This window comes from Spermophilus citellus, assembly GCF_964194105.1.
Source record: "Spermophilus citellus genome assembly, chromosome: 1".
NCBI lineage: Eukaryota > Metazoa > Chordata > Mammalia > Rodentia > Sciuridae > Spermophilus > Spermophilus citellus.
Window position 1 is genome coordinate 32,455,530 of NC_138182.1, and position 20,801 is coordinate 32,476,330.

Here is a 20,801-nt window from a genome sequence, read left to right on the forward strand (position 1 = left end):
AGGCCCTACCTTCCAAGACCACAATGGCAATTAAATTTCAACATTAATTTCAGAGGGGACAAACCATATCCAAGCTATAGCATTCACCAACATTTTAACACAGGCACACAGTATCCAGGTACCAAATTTTAATTCCCAAACTAGTAACATAATTTTCAATAACTCCAATTATTACTTGTGTTCTTACAAATTAAATAAAATATCTTCTAGTCAAAGTATCTCAACTCTTGTTGGTCATGATCTAGGTCACTAACTCTATTAAAAGAAGCATTCAAAGAAAAATGAAAGGAGCTGATTTAAATCTCTACAATGCAAAATAGTTTGGAGTTCATATCTTCCTGAAATATAGGTGAATATAGTTTTCAACAAAAACTTATTCTCTCATAGATACTTGTTGATAATTATTGGCATTTAAAAAAATTGTATTGAGGGTATATAGGTTGGCTGAAATGAGGCAAATTCCAGTCTCAAAATAGCATTAGTGATAAATCCCTTGGAGGTGATGATCCACCACTACGCATATTTCATTAGCATTCTTGTTAAAACATAAGCAGGTGATGTTTCTCAGGTAGGCATTATTATTCTTTGAAAGTTAATTATGCACTGGCATCTTGAATGGCTTCCAGCTCCTTTCCTCCAAACATAAACTTACTGTAGAAAAACAAATCCATTAAAGTTGAACATATGTAAGAAGCTAAACTGAATTATTTTATAGAAAATGAAACCCTCATGAATATATTGCCTATGATGAAGAACTTTTGAAGGGATAATTAGTGAGTGGTAGAAGTAGTTCAAAATGCTATTCTATGGACCCTTGCTCCAAGGACTTCAGGTTAAGCTACAATAGCAATATCAATCAGTTATATAATTTGTTAAGTACATTTATAGATGTAAATAGAATCCAACCCATTTAAACATTATATCATTAGTAAAATGCATCTGAATTTTTAAAAGAAGTTCACTTACAAATAACCTACTATAATACAAATTATTTTTTCATTAAAGGTGACCTGAACGAGTTATGGTGCAAAACTGTAGGAGCTCATACTAAATGGAAGCATAAAAAACAGCAGTTAAAATGCAAGGTATGATTAAATAGAAAATTTGAAATGGAAAATAAATGTTTCACACATTTTTAAAAGGTGTTAATCAAGATGGGTATAACATAAAAGGTCCCCAAAATGGAAAGGGAAAAAGGACATGAAGGAAGCCAAATATTTATCATAGGCTTAAATCAGAAATGACTATTTAATGGTAGGATTAGAGCTGAAGCAATACATAAAAGGCAAATTTAGAAAACAACCTGCTAGAAAAGGCAGCTTTGGGATGATAGGCATAGGGATTGAAGCACTGGGATCTACTGGAAGTTATTTAAAAAGTGACTTGATAAAAAGAATATTTAGGACTATTAATCAAGTGGCATTCTCTATATGACAGAGGATTTTTTTGGGGGGGTGGTACTGGGGATTGAACTTGGGAGCACTTGACCACTGAGCAACATCCCCAGCCCTATTTTGTATTTTATTTAGACATAGGGTCTCACTGAGTTGCTTAGCACCTTGCTTTTGCTGAGACTGGCTTTGAACTCTTGATCCTCCTGCTTCAGCCTCCCTGGGATTACAGGCGTGGACCACTGCACTCAGCTCAGAAGGATGGTTTTTTGTTTTTGTTTTTCTAAGGTCAAATTAAGCAAATATGACCATTTTAATAAGATGTGTAAGTATGTTTATATTTATAAGAGATTTGCATCAAACCTAGCAAAATTCTATTTTTTAATAAAGTGAAGATATGGGTTTTCATTATCTGGAAAATTCACCTGCATGGAATAGTTCATATTGTAACTATCAGATAAAGAATGTATTACTGTATTAAAATTATAAAGATCATTCTCCAGAAAGCTATATTTCAATCCCTGACTTCAAGTAACTTATTAAACAATTATAAATAAATAAACAATACATAGCGCTTTAATATTATAAAACTCTGCCTTATATATGATCTCATTTAATCCTTGTGGAAGTATAGAACATAGGGCCCTGCTTCAGAAACCATCCCAATCACTTTCCATCACTCCACCTGAGGTAACAGCAAAGAATCACTTCTCTCTACTCTTTTGGCCAAGCTACAAAAAAGCTGAATTCAATAAAAAGCTCTTCCCCTCTCTTTTATCACTTTCTTCTCTATTATTTTTCTAATTTTTATATATGACAGCAGAATGCATTACAATTCATATTACACATACAGAGCACAATTTTTCATATTTCTGGTTGTATACAAAGTATATTCACACCATTTGTTTCTTCATACAGACACTTAGGGTAATGATGTTCATCTCATCAGAAGGATATTTTTTTATTGATATTCTCAGTTCTAACCCTTGAGGCTTACACTTTTTAATATGCTTTGTGACTAACCTGTATCTTGCTGCTGTATATCATGATTAGATTTCTTGTCTTGTAGCCTAATTTTATAATTTATTCATTTATTTTAAAAATATTTATCAAATGTCTTCTGTGCCAGGCATTGTGCTAGGAATATGATAACCCAGACTCCATCCTTATGAAGCTGAGAATCTATAGGGGCCTCCAAAATGTGGTCTATCTTACATGTAAGTTTGAGGAGAATCTGTGTTCTGCTGCTGTTGGGTGGAATAGCCTATAATGTCACTTAGATCAAGTTGGTTGATGGTGCTTTTCAGATCAATCTCTAGTAATTTTCTGGCTGTTTGATCTATCAATTACTGACAGAGACCATTGAAGTTGTCAACTTTAATAGCAGATTTGCCTATTTTTCCTCCAGTAATTCATGAAAAATTACTACTTAAATGTCCCTACCAGCTTATAGTCCCAGCAGTGTCTGTTCCAGGTAAGCAGATCTCAAGTTTGGATTCATCTGTTTATCTAGATTTCAGGGTGGAAGTCTGCCTGTCTGAAACCTCAGTTCTCTAATGGTCCCAAGCAAAGTCATCGATTTCCAGTTTGTTCACCTTTAAAGTTTTCCTCGATGTAATAACAGAGGACTTCTGTGGTTTACTATATGCTGGAGCTGAAAGTGAAAGTCACAAACTGTTTTTGATCCTCTTTTCTAATTAAAATGAAAGAATACTTTCTCCAAGTCTATGACTAGGATTTCTGCACCTGAAACTCTATTAATTGGCTCCACTAGTGATACCACATGTGGAAAAGCTTATGCAATTAAGACCACTAATTGGTTAAGTCTGTGGCAGCCTACAATTTCTCCAAGATCCATCCAGTTTCTGCATGATCAGACTGGCAAATAAAACAGTGAAGACGGGCACCTGTATCCTTGAATCTTTTTTAAAGTTTTAATTGTGGCTAATCTCTGCTATTTTCCCTGGAATAATAAAGTGGTTTTGACTTCTATTTTGATCTCAGTGGGGGCAGGGGCAGTTTCAGAAGTTTTTACTTGGCCTTCACAACCATGATACTTTTTCTTCCATGATGAGGGGACCTAATATGATGGGTTAACTTCAACTTTCAAATATATCTATTCTGATTATGTACTTGAGGACTGAGAAAATGACCACTGCAAGGATAGGGAAGTCTGTGGGACAATGAGTCTACTGTGATTTGGACTTTAGCCAAAGATTTCAACTCTGGGAATCAATGCCAACACAGACCCTGTGTTCAAACATCCTGGAAATATCTAGTTATCTTTCTTCCCCCAGCGTTATCTGTGTAAGTGGCCAGAGATATCTTTGAGGGAAGACTGAGAATATTGTCACAATATATACTTGAATTGGTGTTTCAGGCCCAGCCCTTCTAGGATTTCAGGCCATCTTTTTGGCCAACAATTCCTAGTTCAAGAAGTTGGTTCAGGTCCAGGGAATATGAAAACAATTGTGTTTTCTATTGCACTGACTATCCTCAACTTTCTGTTCCTCTTTTCTTTTTAAAAATTGTTATTATAGATATTGAACAACACCCTTATTAATTGGCCTAGCAGCCAGGAGAGGAAGTAGGAGGACAGTTGTTTGAGGGAGTATATGATGCCTTACTAGGAAGAGACCTTTACAGCATTTTCCAGTACAACAAGTGCTCTAGCCCTTAGGCAGGCCACTCTACATGCCCAGGGGGTGTAAGAATTGTAGAGCCAACATCCTCAGGGGCATCTATCCAGATGTTCTGCAACAATTTGAGCATCCCTAGTTATCCCTATCAGGATTCTTCCCTTCACATAACAAAATCACCTAAGTTTAGCATCCAAATGCCTCTGGAACTGTGTAGCTAACACAATGACTCCAGTCTGCTATTCTAGTGTGTCTGCCTTTCCACTGCTGGGACAGAGGCCTCCTGAGAAGCTCCCACAGGCTCTATGGTTAGATATTACTTCTTATTAACAGTTGCTGATCTCTCATTACCCTTGTGTAGAAGTCAATGTGACTTAGGAGTAACTCCATTATTTTCCAAATGCCTGCCTTGTGGCTTCTCCCATAGTATTCCCTTCTCCCAGGACATTTTCCAAGGTCATCATTAGGAAAGTCTTTTGCAAGTAACATATCCTGAGCCAAATCCATTGGTGTCACACCTACTAATCAGGACAGATCTTCTGAAGTCAGTCAGCCAGACATGAATCCCTATCTTACTCTCTGTTTTGTTTGATCCCACGCAGTACCCTTAAGTTTTATATATGCTCTTCTGAAAAATGTACACCAAAATAGGATTTAATGTACAAGGATCATAAAAGTTTCAATGTGAAATGAAATAGGGAGGAAGGCAGAGAGAATCTGGGACAGTGGTCTCATTGTAGTCCAAGTCTAGAAGGTTCATTGGAAGCAGAAGTATTCTTGGCTGTCATGCAAAACAGTTTGGCCAAACTATCAGGGAACTTTAAGCCAAATCAGCCAACAGTGAAGTCCCTTGTATCCCAGAAAGAGGTCTGACTTAGTTATCTCCATTGCAGCCAATCATGACCAGAAAACAACTCTTGGAAAGTGTGGCCTTGATGGATTTCAAAGTTCAGCACCTATGGTCCTCAGCCATCTAATCCTCCTGTCCTAGGAAGTCTGTGAGGCCCACTCTCTGGGTCACTACACTAACTGTCTTAAGGGCATTTCAGTTTTAAACTGAAGAAGCCTCTAATTTCCTACTCTGTATGTGTTAATGCTACCTGAGCATTTCTAGGAGAAGAGGACTGAGAGTTTTATTACGCTGACTGCATGTTTTCATTTGATCCCATTATTCTTAGTACTGTGTTTCACTCTCACCCTTTTCTATGTCTGAGCCCTAAAGTCCAAAGTTATGGAAGTTTAATTTCTCCAGAAAATAGACTCACAACTAAAGGAGAGTGTCCTGGTTACAGGGAGTGGCAGAGGGGTTCCAGTGAACAATTGCTCACATTTCTTACACTCACCTTCTTCCATACCTGATATGCCAAGTTCCAAAGCATTAGGCAGATCTGGAGACCCACTGCCTGTTGCCATTGATATCCCTTCTCTGCAGGTACTTTGCTGTTGCTTCCTCAACTTCTTGAAGTCAATTACCACTCCTCCAGCTACAGCCTTCCAAAATTTGTTTCTTTTATCTGTTTATATTTCCTTCTCTATTCTAATTTACTCCCTTCAATTATCAAGAACAATTTTTCTGCTAATAAATATCATATTAAAAAAAATCCCTCAATGCCTATGTCTAACATTTTTTTGACACTTCACACTGTATCCAAAACAACATTATGATTTTATTTACACAAACTGTAATCAATAAAGTCAATTTTTTAATGCCACCAAGCCCAGCTTTCCAATTTTACCTGGGCTATTTAGATTTGATAAATAGGTAGAAGTATTTTATGATTTTTTTACTTAGAAAGAAAATATGTATTTGTGAGAAAGGAACATGTAAAAGTGAATATAACAAATTATCAGCTAGAGTCAAGTGAAAAAAAAATGTCTAAAAGCTCTCAGGCTCTACCCACCTATTGACTCCTTTACTAGTTTCACAATCAAAATGTCTTGCTAAAATGGAAACCATTCCAATTAAGTGCATTTTTTAAAAAGCATAATACTACTTTGATAATATTGAATAATTTATACTCAAACACTATAAATTCTAAAATAGATCACATTTGAAGTTAACAATATGCCTTGCTGGTTGATGTGAAGAATTCTATCATTTAAAAAAACAGTCATATACTAATTGTATAGACTTTTTATATAGCTGGTAGAAAATGAACTAAAATAGCAACTTCATATCAGATGTGAACCCCTTGCCTCATCCTAACATTTTTTTTCGGGGGGGTGGGGTGGGACGGGGGTACCACAGATTGAACTCAGGGCACTCAACCACTGAGCCACATCCCCAGCCCTATTTTTTTTTTATATTTTATTTAGAGACAGGGTCTCACTGAGTTGTTTAGTGCCTTGCTTTTTGCTGAGGCTGGCTTTGAACTCAAGATCCTCCTGTATCAACCTCCACTGAGCCACTGGGTTTTCTGGTGCGTACCACCGCACTCTGCTGTCCTGACTTTCTTAAATTACCACTTTCAGCTTTAACACCTTGATTTCATATTTTTTCAGCCTCTAACATACCACATACTTTATCCCCCAGCTTGTTGTTGGGTCCCTTGAGGGTCAACATACAGAATTTTTCTTTCAACTGTTAGTCTCAGCACTGTGCCCACAAGCAGTTCTAGCTGGTGTGGCCCACGTTTCCTCAGACACACCTCATTCTCCTTCTCCTTGTGCCTGATTCCTATGAGTTGACACACTATGCTTTTACATTATATTGCAACTCAGAAAATTAGGATGGTTCACTGTAGAAGTCTCATGGGAATAGAAGCAACATAAACATATATTGCAACTCAGAAAATTAGAATGGTTCACTGTAGAAGTCTCATGGGAATAGAAGCAACATAAACATATATTATTTGGGGGAGAAAAGAACACATTTTGTATTTTTTCCAAAACTATACCAGTCATTGATACCCTAGCTCATTAGTTGCAAAATATTTGTGTTTATCCATCTGTAAAAACAAATAACAACACCCCACACACACACACACACACAGCATTAGTCCGTAGTCTAGTCAGAAGCATTGTTCTAACATAAATTTCTTGGTTTTTATAATGTTTTACAGTTCTTTAAAGGGTCATCATTGGGTAAAGGGGTCAATATATGTACTATATGTATATACTATTTTTATAACTTCCCATAAATCTACAATTACTTCATAATAATAAGGTAAAATGCATATGTACTAGATAACAAAATATATTTGGTTAGCAACTGCAAGAGTTTACTGCATATAAACTTCTTTATAGTAGTAGTTGATGAAGATATTAATAAATAGAATCATTTTTTGCTATTTCTTTAAATTACAACACAGGATTGCTTATGAATTTATTATGGCTTAATTTGATTAAAAGAACCTGACAAAATGTAAAAATAAAGCCAGAGAAATTCTTAAAAAATAGTAAAATTGTACTATAATAACTTCTGGGTTCATTCTAGATTTTGACTTTGATTTTATTGATTATAAAATGAAAAATCTAATTATATAATCAATAGTTACAAACTAGAAAATTGCAGCCTGGAATAACAAAGTAAAGCTAAATTGATGGTTGTATAGGAAATTAGCCCCTCACCCCCAAAATATCACATAAAAAATTAATTCTTCCACTATCATAGAAGAGTTGTTTCAGAGACTGATCATTTCTTAGCATTCCAAGCAGTTATCTATTTTACCTATGTTCTTTCTAAATTTGTTTTGGAAAGGTCATTTTGTAAAAGTCGATTGAAACACAAGGTAAAAATTAGAAATTTAGGGCACTGTTTACATATCTGAAGTAAAATTTATTTAGACTTTAATTTTTGTTGTTGGTATTGGTTTTTGTAATTATGGGGATTTATCCCAGGCCTTGTACATGATGGGCAAGTTACCTCTGAGCTACATCCACATCCCAGGATTTAAACTTTTAAAAATACTCCATATTTCAAGCAGAAAGGAAGCTCTGCTGGTGGCCTATTTTTAAAGAAACCAATGTTAATTACTAAAGAATACACCAAAAAAAAAGAAAAAGAAAAAGAAAGCTACGAGTTAAAAAAAATTACTCCATTGAAGGCTTACAAGAGCAAAGCACAAGAATACAATTTAGTTCATCACAGCTTCCACATAGTACCTTTCAAAAAAGACAATTCTGATGGTGAAAGAATGCAGCATTTCTCATGTTTAGATACAGTGCCCCCTTGTGGCTAACTTCTCAACATACAAAATCTTTTCAAATTTTCTCTAGTTTGAAGACATCCACCTGTCTCCAAACTAATCATTTGGATCTTTGGGGAGAATGTAAACCTAAGTGAGGTCTGTGGCAGAATACCTCAGGAAGCAGTCTCATATTGGATCTGCATATCTACCAGAGCCAGGTGGGCAGTGGGAATTCCATTTCTTTTTTAAATACCACACTTTTGAGAACCCAAGATCATTTCGCTAATCCTTTTCACTATATAATTGGCATATCACTTTAATATATTTTAACTAAAACATACTTATGGGTGTCAATGGTGCTTTAAGGTCATTTATTTTAATGCCTCGTTATCGGGTTCTAAATGTATATTTAGACTTTTAGAATATTTCTTAGAAGGTTCTGAAGGTAGAAATGACAAAAATGAGAGTCCAGTGGGACCATGCCAGTTGGATGTGAAGTGAGTGCAGTGAGATAAAGGGTCCTAGGAAGGGCCAAATTGGGCTAGATGTCCATGAGGCAGCCCACATAAAAGAAGAATTTGAATCATGACAAAGGAAAGAAGCAAGTGTCACAGGAAGATAGTACAGGGAATCAGGATGAAGAAGCGATAGAATATGTCAATGAAGTTAGAACATAAAAAGGAGCAAAACTGGGCTGGGGTTGTGACTCATTAGTGGAGCACTCACCTACCATGTGTGAGGCACTAGGTTCGATCCTCAGCACCACATAAAAATAAAATAAAGATATTGTGTCCACCTATAACTAAAAAATAAATATTAAAAAAAAGGAGCAAAACAGAGAATGATGAGGGGAGTATCTTGTTCCTCTAAAGGGCCAAGTGTATGATAAAGAGAATGGTCTGATGGTTTAAAAGGATTTTCTAAGACTTAAAACCATCTCTTACTTCAAACTTCTCCTTATAAGCAGGGTAAGGAGAGTGGGTCTTCTGGTCAGTTCTAGAGAAAACTAAAACATAGTTTGGAAGGAAAGCCAGACAAATAGCCAAAAATTAACATTTAAAAAATCATTTCATTAAAGAATTAACATAAAAGAGAACAATTTTCCTAGAGATCAATTTCAAATTTACCAAAAATTTGCTTTTTAAGGAGAATCCTTCTTATATGTGAACTTATATCCTGAACATCTTTTTTTCAGAATATATTTTTCAATGATGATACTAAATGCTAAACTATTTCTATGAGTCTTTAGTTAAAAAATTGAACATTTCTTAAAATGCTATTAAATATATATTCATAAGAACATATTTAAGAATTCAAATTTCAACAAGTTGGCTTCCCATGAATTGATTTTTCCACAAATTGATCAAGGGTTTTCCAGACAATGTTTGTGGGGAGATAAAATATTTTTCTAATTAATACTTCTTCCCCCAGTGGCTCCCACAATCAGCTAGTCTTGTAACTTTAGAAGAATGATCCCCAGTACTATATCCATCTAATTGACATGGTGTATGCACTGATGAGACATTTACCTGAAGGATCCAAACTGTCTGGGTGTAATGTAAGACAAAGGGAGTGAATTGATGGGGAAAACAGTAACAGAGAAGAATAGGGGTCGTTAGTTTTATGACTATGAATCAGTCAAAGAGCAACACTTCTACTTTATGATAGAATTGACTACAGGCATATGAAAGTGCTTTTTGATAGAGTCTGTATAGGAACTCTTATCATAAGAGAGACTTTCACATCTTTTTCTGATGGACACAGATCCCCTAAATCTTTTTTTCTGAAATGTGCTTGGCAACAGAACTTATTGAAATGCCTGCTAAAATGTACAAATATCCAGGCCTTACTCCAGACCTACAGATGAGTTCCTCTATTGGAAGTCCTGGAATAATGTATATTTTAAATAAATGTACTGTGTGATCCTTATACAGTTCAAAAATTCAAGAAATCCACAGCAGGCAAGTAAGCACATAGTAATGCTGAATAACACGGGGAAGCAAGAAAGTAGATGGGCCAACAATCATCTTTCCTGTTTATGGTATAGCATCAAAAATACTGAGCTTCAGTGGGCCTATATAAGCTAACGTGAGAAAGATAAAAATCACCATCGTGTGCTAATAGCGATAGTAAAGCACTGAAATATTAATTAAAATATTATCAGGGAACTATCTGTGGCTGACAACTGGGAGCCATAAAGTTCTGATGAAAGAGTTCAGCTAAATCCTTAGCTTCATAATCTAATTAGAAATGAATGAAGAAGCCTGAAGTGCCAAGCAAGAACTCAAAAACATCAGACACAACGAAACTCATTTAACCTCAACTTTTAGTTATTTAGAATTCTCAAGAAAGATTCTAATCTTGCTGTGAATTGCGATAGTTCTAGACATACTTGGAAATTCTTGGAACATTCTAACCTAATATTTCATTTCTCTAACAGATGCCAACAGGAGCTGGAAAATATACATCCAGCTAGCCCAAAGGAAGTAAATGTTCTGTGCTTTTTATTAAAAGTGTTAAACTCCTGATGAAGCCCCTACTTTGTGGGTAGGTACTTAGAACCACAAAACTGTACTGCAGTTTTGAAAAGGTAGCAAATATTTGTAGCTTACATAACAGCACAGCTTAAGAAAAAAACAGATTGCACATCTTTGGGCTTTACCTTTATTATTATCCTTTCCAATGGGATTAAGGTTAATTTCACAACAGATTTGTTTTTGATGAAATTTTACTTCTCCTTTACCAAGGGAAGTTAGGAAGAGAACTAACAGTACTTACTACTTCAGGCACTATGCTATTTTCTTATTAACACTAATAATCTTCACAACAGCCTGCACAAGAAAGCTAATTAACTCCATTTTACAGATGAGGAAATTAAGCCTTGGAGAGGTAAAGTGATTTCCTCAGTGTCCTCTAGTCTGGATTTGAACCAGGGCAAGTCTGATTCCAAAAGCTATAATTCTAGATGAAGTAGGTTATCCTCACTTCATTTTCTTATCCCCTACTCTTCCTTTCCACAACATTTCTCCCAAAATCCTATCCTTTGACTAGTACTTGTTTTCTTATAATTAGCCTGAACTAGTGCTTTATCCTACCCTGAGCCAGAAGTTTCTTGGAGAACATTTTTCTGGTGAATAGTCATAAAATTTTCTCCTTCCTTGGCTTCTGTGATCCACTTTTCCAATTTGTCCCCCTCATCCTTTCTCAGTATTTTTCCTTCACTATTATCTTCACCAAATTGCCTTTTTAGCCAATATCTTAATTGTTAGTATTTCCCCAGGCTTCCACCTTCAATCCTGTTTTTCAGACTCTGTCCCCACCCCACCCCTAGCAGTCTCTTGTACTTTCATGACTTCAGGAGACACCTATGATTCCAAGATCTCTATTTTCAGAGACAACTTTCTGTAGTCTAAAACCACATCCAGTTTTAACTACTCTTACCTATATAAAATGCACAAACAAACCATAATCATTATCTAACATCTCAACTACTTTTGATTCCTATAGTCCTGTTCATCACAATCCAGGAAGTTATGCATCCTTCAATCCTCTCCCAATCTCATCCTATTACCCATGTATTCATGAAATTATTTCTAAATATATCTTCAATCTGTTTCCTCTGCTCCTCCCACATATAATACTGACCAAGCTAAAAACTCACCTTCCTTTACCCAGTCTGAAAAGAATCCTAACTGGCTTCTCTGCCTCAATTCTCACCCTGGGAATCCTTTCTCCACAGGAGGGTGAGCAGAGATTTTAAAATACATAAATACTCCAACAGCTTCCCATCATATATAAAAAGGTTCGCATTCCCTAACGTAAATATGAAACCCTTCATTATCTAGTCCCTGAATGTATTTCCAGCCATATTTTCCATCACCCCTCTTATTCATGCCAGATATCTTGGGTGTCTTTAGAGACACCCACGTTGATCCATAGAGACTTTATCACTATCTCAAATATTTTAAAGGTATAGATCCCATGATTTTTAAAAATCCACTTTTAAGTATACATGTGCTTAAATCAGTGATCAGTGATTCTCAAACTTTGATGTTTATCAGAATGACCTGGAGAGTTACTAAAGAACACAGAGGTGACAAGTTGGTTGAACGATGGGACCAGGCCTTTGTGTTTTTATGAAAGGCCCCCAATCTACGAATTATCAAAGTTTGCAGACTGCTTCCTAAAACAGGAGCCAACAAACTATAGCCTAAATTCAAAAGCCAGTAACTGCTTTTTTTTTTTTTTTTTTTTCTAAGCCAACATGTTAGAACACAGCTCACGTATCAGGTATTGTCTCTGACTCCTTTTGTACTAAAACAGCAGTGTTGAGTAATTGCAACAGAGATCAGGAATCTTATGCTTGTATCTGATCTATACCTCTTTGCAAGTCCAAAGTTCTTGGTTTATAATAAACTGTAAAGTGTTTTTTAAAAAATAAAACCATCAGTGCCATCTATTGCAGAAGTCCAACATCTTAAAATGTTGCTCAATAAGTTGCAGAGAAATATGTCTGGAAGCAACATATAATTACAAAGAAACTACTTGTGTCCTTACCATTTTACATTATTAGTATTATTTCTTCCAAGAGGTATTATTGCAATAATGCACTTTTCATACTTGAAATTTATTTGTATGATATAAAGTTATTACTTTAAACAAAATGCAAGTTAGGGGGGATTTGTTTATAAATTTAAACTCACCAATCAAAAGACATAGGCTGGTAGATTGGATTTAAAAAAAAAAAGACCCAACAATATGCTGCCTTCAAGAGACTCATCTCATAGGAAAAGACACCCACAGACTGAAGGTGAAAGGTTGGGATAAAATGTACCATTCACATGGCCTACCTAAGCAAGCAGGGGTTTCCATCCTCCTATCAAATAAAGAAGACTTCAAGCCAAAGTTAATCAAAAGGGATAAAGATGGACATTTCAGACTACTTAAGGGAACTATACATCAACATATAAATATATATGCCCCCCAAAATGGAGCATCTACGTTCATCAATCAAACTCTTCTCAAGTTCAAGAGTTAAGTAGACCACAACACAATAATTTTGGGTGACTTTAACACACCTGTTTCACCACTAGATAGATCTTCCAAACAAAAGCTAAACAAACTATAGAACTCAAAAATACAATCAATAACTTAGTTTTAACTGACATATATAGAGTATATTATCCATCAATGAGTGAATACACTTTCTTCTCAACAGCACATGGATCCTTTTCTAAAATAGACCATATGTTATGCCACAAAGCAAATGTTAGTAAATACAGAAAAGTAGAAATACTACCTTGCATTCTATAAGACCACAATGGAATGAAACTAGATATCAATGATGAAATAAAAACTAAAAGCTACTCCAACGCCTGGAGACTAAATAATATGCAATTGAATGAACAATGGGTAGCAAAAAATACTGAGGAGGAGATTAAAAAATTCTTAGAAGTAAATGAGAACACTGATACAACTTATCAAAATCTCTGGGACACTATTAAGACAGTGTTAAGAGGAAAGTTCATTGCATGGAGTTCATTCCTAAACAGAAGGAAAAGTGAACAAATATATGACCTAATATTACATCTCAAAGCCCTAGAAAGAGAAGAACAAATCAACCCCCAAAGCAGTAGGAGACAGGAAATAATTAAAATTAGAGCTGAAATCAATGAAATTGATACAAAAGAAACAATTGAAAAAATTGAAAAAACCTAAAGTTGGTTCTTTGAAGAAATATATAAAATTGATAAACCATTAGCCATGCTAATGAAGAGAAGGAGAGAAAACTCAAATTACTAAAATCCATGATGAAAAAGGAAACATTACGATGGATACTGCAGAAATACAGAAAATAATTAGAAATTATTTTGAAAATTTGTACTCCAATAAAATAGAAAAAAAATCACAGACATCGACAAATTTCTAGAGGCATATGATATGCCTAAACTAAAACAGAATGATATACACAAGTTAAACAGATCAATTTCAAGCAAGGAAATAAAGGACACCATCAGAAGTCTACCAACCAAGAAAAGCCCAGGACTGAATGGATACATAACTGAGTTCTACAAGACCTATGAAGAAGAATTAATACCAATACTCTACAGACTATTTCATGAAATAGAATAAGATGGAACACTTCCAAACAGATTCTATGATGCTAATATCACCCTGATTCCAAAACCAGACAAAGACACATCAAAGAAAGAAAACTTCAGACCAATATCTCTAATAAATATAGATGCAAAAATTCTCAATAAAATTCTGGCAAATCAAATACAAAAACATATCAAAAAGATAGTGCATCACGATCAAGTAGGGTTCATCCTAGGAATGCAAGGTTGGTTCAACATATGGAAATAAATAAATGTAATTCATCACATCAATAGATTTAAAGATAAAAATCATATGATCATCTCAATAGATGCTGAGAAAGCATTTGATAAAATACAGCATTCCTTCAATGTTCAAAATGCTTGAAAAACTAGTGTAACAGGAACATACCTCAACATTGTAAAGGCTACCTATGCTGAGCCTCAGACCATCTGCTAAATGGAGAAAAATTGAAAGTATTCCCTCTAAAAACTGGAACAAAACAGGGATGCTCTCTGTCACCACTTCTAATTAACATAGTTCTTGAAACTCTAGCCAGAAAAATCAGACAGATGAAAGAAATTAAAGGAATACAGATAGGAAAAGAAGAACTCAAGTTATCACTATTTGCAGATGATATGATTCTATACCTAAAAGACCCAAAACATTCCTCCAAAAATCTCCTAGAACTAATAAATGAATTCAGCAAAGTAGTTGGATATAAAATCAACACCTATAAATCAAAGGCATTTCTGTACGTCAGTGACAAATCCACTGAAAGTGAAACTAGGAAAACCACCCTACTTACAATAGTCTTAAAAATAAAATACTTGGGAATAAATTTAACAAAAGAGGTGAAACATCTCTACAATGAAAACCACAACATGCTCAAGAAAGAAATTAAAGAAGATCTTAGAAGATGGAAAGAGCTACCTTGTTCTTGGATAGGCAGAATTAATACTTCAAAATGAGCATACTACCAAAAGCACTATACAGATTCACTGCAATCCCAATCAAATTCCCAATGGCATTCCTTATAGAAATAGAAAAAGCAGTCATGAAATTCATCTAGAAAAATAAGAGACCCAGAATAGCCAAAGCAATCCTTAGCAAGAAGAATGAAGCTGGTGGCATTACTATTCCAGACCTAAAACTATACTACAGAGCAAAAGTAACTAAAACAGCATGGTATTGGCACCAAAATCGACCTATACACTAATGGTACAGAATAGAGGACATCGAGTCTAACCCATATAACTTCAGTTATCTTATTTTAGACAAAGGCACCAAAAATGTACATTGGAGAAAAGGTAGCCTCTTCAACAAATGGTACTGGGGAAACTGGAAATCCACATGTAACAAAATGAAATTAAACCCCTATCTCCCACTATGCACAAAACTCAACCCAAAGTGGATCAAGGACCTAGGAATTAAATCAGAGACCCTGCGCCTAATAGAAAAAAAAGTAGGCCCAAGTATCCATCATGTCAGATTAGCCCAATTTTCTTAATAAAACTCCTGTAGTACAAGAATTAAAACTAAGAATCAATAAATGGGATGGATTCAAACTAAAAAGCTTCTTCTCAGCAAAATAAGAAGTGAGGTGAATAGAGAGTCTACAGAATGGAAGCAAATCTTTACCACAAGCATATCAGATAGAGCACTAATCTCCAGGATATATAAAATACCCAAAAACCTTAATACCAAAAAAACAAATAACCCAATCAATAAATGGGCCAAGAGAGTAAACAGACACTTCTCAAAAGATGACATACAATCAATCAACAAACATATGAAAAAAATGTTCAACATTTCCAGCAATTAGAGAAATGCAAATCAAAACTACTCTAAGATATCATCTCACTCCAGTCAGAATGGCAGCTATTACGGAGACAAACAACATTAAGTGTTGACAAGGATGTGGGGGAAAAGGCACGCTCATAAATTGCTGGTGGGACTGCAAATTGGTGCAGCCAATCTGGAAAGCAGTATGGAGATTCCTTGGAAAACTTGGAATGGAACCACCATTCAACACAGCTATCCCAACTCCTCGGTTTATACCCAAAGGACTTAAAAACAGCATACCACAGGGACACAGCCATATCAATGTTTATAGCAGCACAATTCACAATAGCTAAATTATGGAACCAACCTAGATGCCCTTCAGTAGATGAGTGGATAAGGAAACGGTGGTATATATACACAATGGAACATTACTCAGAATTGAAAGAGAATAAAATCATAGCATTTGCAGGTAAATGGATGAAGTTGGAGAATATTTTGCTAAGTAAAGCAAGTCAATCCCAAAAAACCAAAGGCCTAATGTCTTTTTTGATATGAGGATGCAGATGCATAATGGCGATTGATGGGGGGAGCATGGGAGGAATGGAGGAACTTTAGAGAAGGAAAAGGGAAGAGAGGGGAAGGGAGAGGACAAGTGGGTAGAAATGATGGTGGAATGAGTTAGACATAATTACTCTAAGTACATGTATATGACACAAATGGTGTGAAAATACTTTGTGTACAATCAGTGTCTTGAAAAATTGTGCTCTATATTTGTAATATGAAATGAATTGCATTCTGCCATCATATATAGCAAATCAGATTTAAAAAAAGAAACATAAGTAGTAATTGATTTAGGTGCTCTAATATAGAATACAAAATTGTGTAGTAAGGCTAAAATTATATTTAAAATATAAAAAACAAAACTAAATGCAATCCTGTTTAATTCTTGTTTTTATTTCTCCTGATTAGGTTATTCTTTTTAATAAATATATGCATATAAAAATTACCAAACAAATATAAACAGTAGGCACTGTTGCCTTTATGATTTCATTTTTGTCTTTAACTTTCAAATAATATCAATAAACACATAAAACTTTAAAATGAAATACCAAAAACTTTAAATAAATGCAAAAACTTTAAAATAAAATGACCTTGTATGGTAGATAAAACTAACTGCATACCCTGTATCTATTTTCTTCCTACTTACACAAAACACTGTATTTCTGTTTTTTTAAATTTTTTAATTATTTTTATTTTTTTTTGTTTATTTTTTTTATTGGTTGTTCACAACATTACAAAGCTCTTGACATATCATATTTCATACATTAGATTGAAGTGGGTTATGAACCCCCAATTTTACCCCAAATGCAGATTGCAGAATCACGTCGGTTACACATCCACAATTTTACATAATGCCCTATTAGTAATTGTTGTATTCTGCTACCTTTCCTATCCCCTACTATCCCCCCTCCCCTCCCCTCCCATCTTCTCTCTCTACCCCATCTACTGTAATTCATTTCTCTCCTAAAATACTGTATTTCTAGCCCCTCACACATGAGTGAAAAATGAGGAGGAGCCTGAATTCCTGAGGGCTTTATAGAGTCATTGCACCAATAAATGCAAACCTCTAATCCTTTTTATTACATGAGGGAGGAAAATAGAAAAAAAAGTGCTTGCTTAGAGCTTTCTCTCATATACAGCCAAATGCAATCCTTAACTGATACATAGTGCTAAAATTAAATGTGAATAACTATACCACTGAAAGATATTTTCAAGATAATATACTCTATAATACCTTCAGAGGAGAAAAGTGATTCAAAAAACAATAAAATAAAACTAGATGAAAGCTCTAAACTAATTGAGAGTAATTTTTCAAAATATTAAAATCAAGCCCATTTAATTGATCTAGTTTGAAAATAACATTTATTTTTGTCAAATAGTATTTTTAAATATTACATGTGTGCCCATCAAAATTGAGTATCCAGGCTAGGGATAGAGCTCAGTTGGTAGAGTTCTTGCCTTGAATGCATAAGACCCTGGGTTCAATCTCCAAAATCACACACACAAAAAAAAAAAAACCCTAGTATCCATCCTTTTGTCATCCATAAACAAGCCTACAGTTTGAAGTTACTCAAAATTAGTATTCAAGAAAATTTACATTAATTTTATAAGTATGTCTGTATATGTTAGTCCTAAAGATGGAATGATCCATGAGGATAAAGATTAAATTTACAAATAATGTAAATCCATACTGTCCCACAAAAACAAATAGTGTATGTCTTCTTTTCTATCAACTTAAAAGGAATTTAAAATGTTTTATAAATAAACATCATGTCTGAATTTTACAAATATTGGTCTTTATATTGAATATTACGATTTAATATATTTTTTTGTTCTTATATAATAAGAGATCTCTTACTGGATATAGGATTCTTGGAAACCAGTGCTTTTTGCTGAGTAGTTGAATAGATACTTCCATCATCAACTGTAGGCCAGATTCCTAATACCTGCTGCTCAGAAAAGCCTTCTTGGACTTAATTGTTTAAGAAAACCTAAATTCTTGTGCAGGGCATCTGCCCAGAGAATAGAAGGACCAGTTCCATTTATATTGAATTTAAGTTCTCTTTCTGCTTGGCCTATGCTGTTCTTTATATCCTAGTCCTTTTCTGAAGAGAAATACTACTTATCTGCTTCTAGGTCTACAGAGAAGCACACTTTATTCAAGAATAACACCAAGAAAAATTAGTTTATCAATATAAATATGTTACAGAATCTCATTCTCAGGTAGCAGGAATAAATATACTATAAAATACTTTACCATGTTATATAAATATTAGGCTGTTGATACTTAATTTCTTGAGGACTATAGCTGCCTTATCAAAATCAGGTAGCCAGAATATTTTATATTCTGTAGGGAGTATTTTATACTTTATATTCTATAGGTATTATTGAAATTCTACCTGCAATTAAGAAAGGGCACTATAGTGAAAATGGTCTAGCAGCAATTTCTGAATGCCACAAGAGGGGGATATAACTGCACTATAATGCAGAAGGAGACAAAAACAAAAAAGCTACTTTTTCCATTAAAAATAAAAAACAGAAAAAGAAAATGTTATTTTCTTGAACTTCCAAGACACAGAAATATGAGCATTTCTGAGTTGAAAGTAACAGGAACAAATAGCCTTATTTCTCCACAATTCATTATTATTGAAAATGCAGAATTTCCCTGTAACTTTCATAACGAATTGCAGTTATTCAAAGAAAAGCAACCATAAATGCTCTCATTCTCATTCTCTGTATATCAACTTAGTACTCTACCTATAGCTCTTTAGAAAACTTTTTTTTTGTTATTTCTGATAAGCACTACAGCAAGGTGTAGTAAATGCATGAAGACTTTTTATAGAGGGAGAGAATTTGGCTCCACTTACAGACTGTGTGAGCCTGATCAAATTCTTTCATCTGCTTAAGCTTATCATCACATGCATCAAAGAAAATAAGGTTAAACTTCACCTCATGCTGTTGTTGCAAGACTGAAAAAAGGGAAATGAAATTAATTTGCATACTGTATATGTTCAATTAAAGCTGCTGCTGCTGATGATAATGATATGTTAAATCCTACAAATTTCACAGAGTATTGCATTTGCATTTTCAATAGAAGTACCCTTGGCTTTTCACAGGATTTTTTTCTGAGTATTTCTGAAATAATAATTCAGAGTTTTGAGGAAAAGGCTATTTCTAAGCAGGCTCTGAATCCAACAAGGTCATGCTTCAGGATTCTGTACATTTTAAAGTATAGATTTGAATGACTAAAAAACAATGAATCTGTTTTGTAAAACACTTTACAAAACAGATAAACCTAAGTAATTTATTATGAATTAAAATTAACTCCCAAAGAGGCAACCAGAAAAGAAAGCAGATTGGTCAGCCCATTGAGGTTTCATGATCCTCATAAGGTAACTTTATGGGTTCTCTGATGGATTTGATATCTCTCTTTAATATATTTGCATATGTAATGTGTATATGTATATGTATGTACACAAATACATTGATGTGTATATGTGAGTACATGTGTTTGTATATTACAGAGAAACTAGAATGGACATGTTTTAGAAATGTACAAGATATATTCTTTGTGTTAAATATTAGGCTTCTTCTGATTAAAAGGAAGAGACATGCTCAGGTTCCCTGCTAGCCTGACTACTGAGATTCTTTTTCTTCTATTTTGCTTATCTGTACATACACCAGAATCTATGCTCTGCTTTCCAACAGGGAGAGTAAACTGATGGCCTGTGACTAGATTCTTTGGATGCAAGGAACAGTTCTCCTGAACAAAATATTTTATTTGGATCCTGTTGACAATCTTTAAAATTTTGTTTAGAATCTGTCTGGGGGAAAATATACATACTTTCCTACAGTTATTCTTTTTAACCATCTTTTACTTACCACAGGCATTCGTTCATAGACACGAATAGAAGATAGACTGTCTACAATAAAGCAAATATAAACAATTGATATTTTATCAGTTTTAACTCAACTTATAATACATATATATAATTGCTTTTGTACCTGAAGGATTCCCACGGAATTTTTCCATTTTCTCTTTAAGAGATGCAATTTGCTTTTCTAGTTGATCATTCATTTCTAGTTGTGTCTCATAACGGGTTTTCCATTCACTGCCTGAGGTGGGGGGAGATCAAGATTAGCCCACCAACCCTTATTTATTCATTCAAATAACATGAAACAGTTCAATCTTTACCTGT

At 34.5% G+C, this 20,801-nt stretch overlaps 1 protein-coding gene across 7 annotated transcripts in view; it reads right to left on the reverse strand.

The window, feature by feature from the left end:
* The window catches only part of CCDC169 (coiled-coil domain containing 169), a 49,931-nt gene that overhangs the window by 20,855 nt on the left and 8,275 nt on the right, over positions 1-20,801 (reverse strand). For all 7 annotated transcript variants that reach the window (XM_081305352.1, XM_081305351.1, XM_081305350.1 and 4 more), the window contains 2 exons: positions 20,608-20,718; positions 20,485-20,525 (listed from right to left, as the gene is read on the reverse strand). In XM_081305352.1, coding sequence (XP_081161478.1) covers positions 20,485-20,525; positions 20,608-20,718 — 152 coding nt within the window. The remainder of the gene's footprint in view (positions 1-20,484; positions 20,526-20,607; positions 20,719-20,801) is intronic.